General features: G+C 47.7%; 1 protein-coding gene across 1 annotated transcript; it reads left to right on the top strand.

Moving 5' to 3' along the window:
* Positions 1-466: 466 nt before the first annotated feature.
* KLHL38 (kelch-like family member 38) lies at positions 467-5,595 on the top strand. Its single transcript, XM_009574300.1, has 3 exons — positions 467-1,816; positions 3,243-3,348; positions 5,309-5,595. Exons 1-3 carry the CDS (start codon positions 467-469, stop codon positions 5,593-5,595), a joined length of 1,743 nt encoding a protein of 580 aa, XP_009572595.1.
* Positions 5,596-8,160: the final 2,565 nt, after the last annotated feature.

The raw sequence follows: 8,160 nt of genomic DNA, 5'->3' as shown, positions 1-8,160 counted from the left end.
TCTGCCAGATTTACATTCTTTGGGAGTGACTAACTCTAGGGGAAAGAGGCGCAAGCTACTAAACTGCTAATACTTTAAAACAGTGAATAAATGTCTAAGTGCATTTATTCAACGTGATTAAAATGAACAAACCAATTGCTTCAGCCGTCCAGCTTTCATCCCAAATCAGTGAGATAACTTCAGTGCTTTTGCTTCTTGCCAGGGACACAGGCAGTGCTGACCTCAGAGCTGCAACCTATCTGATAACTTTATGAAAATTTTAAAGGGTCTTAGCGACCTTTTAGCTTCTTTATTATTTTCCCACTGTGCTTAACCCATGTTCCATTTTTATGCATAACAGTGAACGGATATTTAGAGCAACATCTAAGTCCCAATTTGTTCCCTTGGAGCTGAATATTTCAATAAAAGCTGCTCAGAATTTGTTTTTTTCTGCCAAGTCCAGAATTCATCTCTCTCCTATTTTGCTATGGAGGAGGGATCCACTGAAGAGTTTCTCTTCAAAGACCAGGACTTCTCCTCCGAACTGCTGAGGCAGCTGAATGCTCTGCGGCAGAGCGGGATGCTGACTGATGTTACCCTCTGCTCCGGGGGCTTTGAAATCCCCTGCCACCGAAACGTGCTGGCTTCCAGCAGCCCATACTTCAAGGCGATGTTCTGTAACGACTTCAGAGAGAGTCGCCAGGCTAAAGTCATCCTGAAGGGCATCAACGCCGGGATTTTGGATCAGATTATCCTTTACGTTTACACAGGAGAGATTCTTATATCCGCTGAGAACGTCCTGTGCCTGTTGGAGACGGCCTCCATGCTGCAGTACGCTAAGCTGTTTGAGGCCTGCTCTGCCTACCTCCAAGACAAGCTGACTCCTGACAACTGTCTGAGCATGATCAGACTGGCAAAAGCCTTGAACTGCCAAAGCCTGAATAAGAAAGCCAAGGCTATGGCCTTGAAGTACTTTCCTGAGGTGGCCTCATCTGAGGACCTGAAGGACCTTTGTCCCTTGGAGCTCATCGATTACCTTGGGGACGATGAGCTCTGTGGGGAGGAGGAGCAGGTCTTTGAGACACTGATGGTCTGGATCCGGCATGACCTCCAGGCAAGACAAGGCTACATCCAAGAGTTGTTCAAGAAGGTCCGGCTTCAGTATGTCCATCCAACTTTCCTCTTCCACTTCATCGCCAATGACTCCCTCATTCAGTCCTCGCCCACTTGCAGGAACATCCTTGAGTCAGCCCGGAGACATATGTTTTCCTTGTACAGCACCAACGCGCCTGACATCAAGCCCATGCTGCATGTTCCTCGCAGGTACTCCAACCAAGAGTTCCTCATCATCACTGGTGGCAGGAAGGACAGCCAGCAGACGACGAGGGATGTCCTGCTCTATGATGACAAGACAAACCAATGGCTAAGCCTGGCCAAACTTCCCGTGCGCCTGTACAAAGCCTCTGCAGTGAGCTTACACAGCAATGTTTATGTGCTCGGAGGGATGCCTGTTAGCAATAAGAAAAGCCCTGTCAGTGATAATATTTACGTTTACTCCCTCAAACTCAATCAGTGGAGGTTGGTTGAGCACATGTTAGTTCCACGTTACTCCCACAGAAGCTTGGCGTATAAAAATTATATTTTATCATTTGGTGGTATTGGCGAAAACCAGGAAATCCTGAATTCTGTGGAAAGATATGATAGCATCTACAACACCTGTGAGAGCATGGCAAACATGCCTGTTGCCGTCCTTCACCCTGCTGTTGCTGCCAAAGATCAGAGGGTGTACCTCTTTGGGGGAGAAGACATTATGCAAAACCCTGTCCGGTTGATCCAGGTAATGGTCAGTCCTGCTTGTCATAGGCAGTTTCATCTAAGGTATTCAGCAGCTCATCAGCCTCCTGAGGAAATCAAACCCCCCAGAAAACTTCATTGTGAGTTGCAGCAAGAGGCGGGATGAGTTGACACATGGCTTCAGGGAAGTCTTGTCTGCAAGGAGCATTGCAACCCTTTCATTTTACCCGTTGAGTGTTTTCCAGGCACAAGCCCCGAGGTACTTCTTCGAGTGTCAGCTCTGCCGCTGGTGGGCACTGGGGCCAGGGCTGCTGCAGGTGATGCTATGGCAGGCAGCGGCCGACCTCCCTGCCCGGCTTCATGCCTGCCGCCAATCTCACCAAAATCAGTGCTTTCCACTTGGCGGCTGAGCTGGGGTCTCAGCCACGCACCTGCTCGCTCACAGCAAAAGCAAAGATTCATGATCATTAGAGCAATTAGATTCTCACTCATCAAAGGGCCAGGACTCAAACTGACAGTTATTTCGTATAAACAGTTGTGTTAAAAATGTGGCTCCTGCCACATGTTGCTGGCTCTCTGCCTGCTTTCAGCGGTTACACTCTATTAGGAGCAAAAAAATACACTAAATCCTTTCTTATCTGATTTGATGCTTTAGCAACATTGTAGTGTTACATGAGTGTTTTTCACTGGCTTAGGTGTTTTAACTAAGAAGGATCATTAAAGGCTAAGATGGCAGCTGGCACACGAGCAATACTTCTTTACAGTGATAACGCTACTTGATTATCAGGGGGAAGGAAATGTATTTATCAGTTAGTGGGGAGATGTCCTGGAGATATTTGCTATATTAAGAAGTGGATGACGTGACATAAAAGTTTGCGTTGCCCAGATACAGATGACTGAATGATCATCATCTGGCAACTGCTCTTTTTCTCACATAAATTGATGACTTAGATACCACTCTAAGTCCCATCAACAAGTCCCTTTGCCAATCTGAGTGCATACCAGCCACCAGCACAAATATAGCAGCTGGGCAAACACGGTGGCTGCCAGCAGAGCTGGGTGAAGTTGAGGTTTGTTTGCCCAGGAAATTGCTAAAGCTAAGGCGGGAATACACAGAATAACTGGAAAATGAAATGAAACGGCTTGCACTTTGGGACATCATTATCTAGGAGTTACAGTGATTTAATGGCCATGCAAAGATTTACAGCCGAGAAGCTTGCATATGGCAGATAGACTCTTCCTTAGTATGTGTGCTAGCATCTCCTGAGCAGACGCGCCTGGACAATTAGAACGCTTTCCAAGGGGACACATTAGGGAAAAAAGTAGGTAAATTCTCAGATTTCCAGCAGTTCAAGCCAGAGGATTGTATTCATTAGGACAAAATAAAAGCCATAAGTTCCTCTGTAATTACAATTGCCAGTTAAAATGCAACATAAACAGCTGCATGTGTATCTTTATTTATTTGTCAGGTTTACCATGTCTCCAGGAATACGTGGTTTCGGATGGAGACCAGAGTGGTGAAGAATGTTTGTGCACCAGCTGTCGTGATTGGAGACCAGATTATCATCGTAGGTGGTAAGGGCTCTGTTTCACCCTCCCTCCTGCCTCCTCCTGCCCACCTCCTGCGGCATTTCGCAGCCTTCCTGCTTGGGGTGCTCCCTCAAAAAGCACGTGGAGCTTGGGAAGGAAAGGAGGAGGGTGTCCACCCTCCATACACATCTCTCATGGTGTCTTATGGCCATGGAAGTGGGGACAAGTTCTCCCTGAGGCACCTTCTTACTCCAAGTAGCAGGACCTGGGTGGGGGGAAACTGAGGAAAAGCCAATGCAAGTTACGGCTCTGCAGAAGAAGGGAGGAAGCCAAGGGCAGGAGGGTCCTGCTCCTCCCCTGATGACTCACAGCCTGGCCCCTCCTGACTGCTCCTCTTGGAAGGGTGGAGAGCACGGTTACACAAGGTCATGGACGGCTTTTTGGGATGGGTGGGCTACAGGGCTATGAGGGGTCGATCGGTCCTGTAGCTGCCTCCTGGGGGTAATTGTGAAATGTCCTGAAAGGGGCGTGAAACACTCGGAGAGGGGAAACTTCTCAGTGTCTTTTTCAACCTGAGGATCAGCCTTTGCCCGTGGCACCTTGATGGATCACGTCATTGGTAGTTTGGCACTCTACAGTCCTTAATGCAGCTCCCCTGACCTCAGGCTGGCACGAGGAAGCATGTGTTAGATTATTTAGGGGAAAATGAGACATAGGGAAGCTTTAGCAGAGCAGAGGACTGAACCCAAATCACACAGGACTCGAACAGTCATCTCTCAGCAGGAGGCCACTGCTACCCTTTGCAGTGAGAATAGGGGAGAGCTGAGTCAAAAGGTCCAAGACTATCAGGTTCCTGTGTGGCACATTACCCTGATCTCAGACCGCAGTGCCCCAAATACAGTATTTTCAACTCTCTTATCTTCAAATGCGTTAATTTGAAGGGCCTGGATTGACCCAAGTCAGCTGCTGATGAGCTTGAGTTCTCAATTTATTTTTTATTTATCTAACAAAAGCCGCAGAAATTCATGTTAACTTTAAACATCTTTCATTTTGCTTGAAAGTAGAGAGATTCACCATGGTCAGGTTTTATTTATCAGCTTCCATGCCAAAACATTGGCCAAACACTCTTAGTTTATCAACAACAGTAAAACCCACAAAAATAACATTTTCTCTTAAAAACAGCTTTCATCACATTTCAGGTCCTCTTTGCATGACTGGTCACATCATAACAAAGGGGAGTGGGTTGGCCTAAGCAAGACAGGCCTTGATTTTTGTTAGGGAAAGTGGCTTCAAGGCTTGCAAAACATGGCCCAAAGCAGTTTTTTTGCCATGGGCACTCTTGATTATCTACAGAGATACATGGGCAAGGTACTGCTGGGTACCAAGCTTCCACACCTCCATTGCTCCAGGGCAATGGCCCTGGTACCAGCCCTTACCTCTCAGCAGATGCGAGGTTACATCACCCCTCCGTGGAAGAGCTGTCCGTTGGGTCACAGGCATGGTGGCCAGCACAGCCGAGGGCTTTGGGAGTGGAGCGAGCACCAGTGGCACTGTGCTGTTGAGTACCCAGCTCCATTCAGTGGACGGCTATGACTCCAACCCAGCAAAGCATTTTTGCTCCCTTCCCGTGTGCCATTGGTTTCTGTATTTCCAAGTGAAGCTCTAGGAGCCTGTTGGGTGAAAATAAATACTTCGGGACGTTTGAAAACTGCAAGTTCCAACTGTGTTTGACAGGTTGCTTGCCTGATCTGATGGGTTTTATGGTGCTTGTCGAGCCTCAGCTGCCAAGGTGCTATGAGACAGGGTGAGGACAAACAGGAAGGGAAGGTAGACAGACAGGCATTCTTGTGACACATCATCACTTCCCAGCTTAGATATCTTAATTCTGCCAAATTATGTACCAGTATAATAGGTTTTATTGAAGACTAGCAGGAAATATCATTCTTTCTGCTGGCCACAAGCTCTAATTCCCATCTGTCTCTTCGACCTCTGGCTTTGCATTTAGGGTACACCCGGAGAATAATTGCTTACGATACAAAAGGCAACAAGTTTGTTAAATGTGCAGACATGAAGGACAGACGAATGCATCACGGGGCCACTGTCATCAAGAACAAGCTGTATGTCACAGGAGGACGATGTGTCACTGCGGACAATGTCATCGAGGACTTGGATTCCTTGGACTGCTATGATCCAGAGACTGACACATGGACACCAAAGGGAAAACTGCCACACAAACTCTTTGACCACGGGTGCCTTACACTCCAGTGTGTCCCCTGTTCTAACCTTCTCTAAACAACCTTTGGTACTTCCCAGGACATTTTGTGCCTTCCTTCCCAGAAAGGACCCACCTTGCTCTGCAGAGAGCACATGGGGAATCCTCATGGGGTCCCACAAACTCCTGACCTTGAAGGCACCAGCGGCATTAGTTATTCCCCAAACGCTCTGCCAGAAAGGTCATGAGCTTTGTGCTCATGCCATATTCTCCTGACCAATATTGCATGTGGTGCTGCTCAGTCCAGCCCGGAGGCCTTACCCAGAGTCTCAGCAGAAAACAGGAAAAAGATACTGGTGCAGGATTTGGCCTTGTACAGACTTTGAAATGAAAGGTGAATAGGAATGCTGGTGCCTCCAGGGAAAGTAAGATCTGGGTAACCTGCATTTGTTAGCATGCAAACTCAGCTGCATGCCGCGGCCCTTTGCTGCTCGGTGCTGACCACGCTTTCCATTTCGAGTGGTGGGAGTGTTTAGAATAGGAACCCCCAAACTCTAGTCTTGCAGCCAGCCCAGCAGCAGCTGCCTTCGTTAGCTATGGTAGTCATCTCATAGAAATAAAATTTTAATGTTCCTAACATCAAATTAGAAATTAGCAAAAGGCTGATGCTTTGATCTGAACTCTCACATTGCGACAAGATGCAGATTTGACTCTTCTGAGCTACCGCTCTTTCACAGTGCAGGGAAGGTTTTTGTTCCATCTGCCTGCTCTCTGAAGGAACGGGAGAAAGTGGGATGGAAATGAAGATTGTCTGCATCTTCTTTTTCAAGGGATCTTGTTTTGCAGGGAGCTTGCTTCTCCTTTTGCATCGGGGATAGCAGTGGGGTTAGTTAGGAAGCTCTTTGGCTGATGGAATTCCTGAAATCTGGAATAGCAGAGAGGACATGTGGAGGAAAGGGGATGTAAAAGAGAAGAGGTATTTGGGAGGAACAATTTTTTTTTTTCCCTTTCTCCTCTCTCCAAACCATTGGAAAACAGCGATGAGAGAAAGCCAGTGACAGGAAACCAGCTTTCCAAGAAGAGCAAGTCTAACTCTGCCACTTGGCAAAGCAGCTCCGGCTCCACCAATATTTTTGTGGGGTTCTGCCACTAAGTGCATATTTTTAAAGGGAGGGGATTAATCATCAGATACTGAACAGGCTGTGAACTGTTGTCAGGTCACCAGGCTTGGTAAGATTGCTGAGATAGCAAGGAGCTTTAAAGGTAGCACTGATGACCACCATCCAGAGAAAGGATGGCAGAAACAACACCCCTTTTTCCTTATATTTGAAAGAAAGTGGGACTTTTCCAAGGGTACACAGTGGCATGAGGAAACCATGCTCAACCCTCTTCTTCACAGAAGGCTGCACAGCCATGTGGTCACCACCATGTTGCAGGACACCAATTCCAACCGCTAAGATCCCCTCCCATAAATCTGTATCTGGGAGACAGAAATAGTTAACGAAGTGGGGGGCTGGAAGGAAGAATTGCGTATCAACTGCTGTTTTAACAATGTGAAATAAAATGGTTATTGTTGTTTGTATGAGCTTTGTGTTCAGGAGTCCCCATTGTTCCTTCTGCATTGTTGATAAAGGGAATTGTTTTTGTACCAGCGGTTTTTGCCAGGGTTTCCTTCTAAGGATCTGAGTAAACCTGCAAAAAATGAGTGGGAACCCAAACTCATCTCCCAGCTCGGAAGCCTTTGGCTACGTTTCTCCTCTGTCTTTCAGTCTATATCATCATCTCTTCCCCACGCAAAGCAGGGCTAAATCACGGCACTTGCCAAATTGGACCGGAGCAGTGATTCATTCTGCTTCCTCACAGGCCAGCTCCAACTCTCTGGAGAAAGAAGCCTTGTCATGGCCAATTATGGAAAGTCTGCCCTGGGGAGATGTTTATTCCTAACCCCGCAGTGCCGCCTTCCCAAACTCCTTCCTGTTGTGACCCCGCTCAGCTCCAAAACTCCAGGAGACGCCAGTTGCTGCCATGCATTTTAGCTGACACGGATTCCTGCCAGGCTCGTGACTGTACCCAGAACGGAGGAAAAAAAGCTCACTTGGGGCCATAATCCCATGTTTGCAAACCATTGCCACAGTCATTGGTTTATGCTTGGAAGCAAACAGATTTTTTTAATTCCCGTATCACATAACTAGTGATTTTCTCAGCATTCATGTGGGGCCCAAATAGTACCTTGCACAGCTGTAGCTGGGCAAGAGATGGGGAGTGCAAAGAAGAGGCACGGTCGCAGCAGCGTTGAGCACAGCGTCCTTCCCCCGGCCCTCTGGGAGCCCTCATGTCACCCCCAAGTCCTTGGAGATGCCAAGGGCTACGGCCAGCTCTGCTCTGGCTGCAACCCTGTGCTCCTTCCCTTCACAAACTCCTCGTGCCCATAATTCAAGGAATTTGGGTTTGCTGGGCAGTAAATACAAAGCCTGGTTTCTGATAGACTTCTGTCTTGTGGTCAATTGGCTTTGATGCAAACTCTGACCAAAGCTTTGCAAAAAGGGTTGAAACCAGAGAACAGTGCTGAGCCTTACCGAGGCAGACAAGGGCTGGCAGAGACGCTCGGTCACAGGGAGGCAGCAGCACACGCAGCTTCAGGGCAG

This window comes from Fulmarus glacialis, unplaced genomic scaffold, assembly GCF_000690835.1.
Source record: "Fulmarus glacialis isolate BGI_N327 unplaced genomic scaffold, ASM69083v1 scaffold14113, whole genome shotgun sequence".
In the NCBI taxonomy this organism is placed as follows: domain Eukaryota; kingdom Metazoa; phylum Chordata; class Aves; order Procellariiformes; family Procellariidae; genus Fulmarus; species Fulmarus glacialis.
This window is presented reverse-complemented; position numbering and strand designations above follow the sequence as displayed.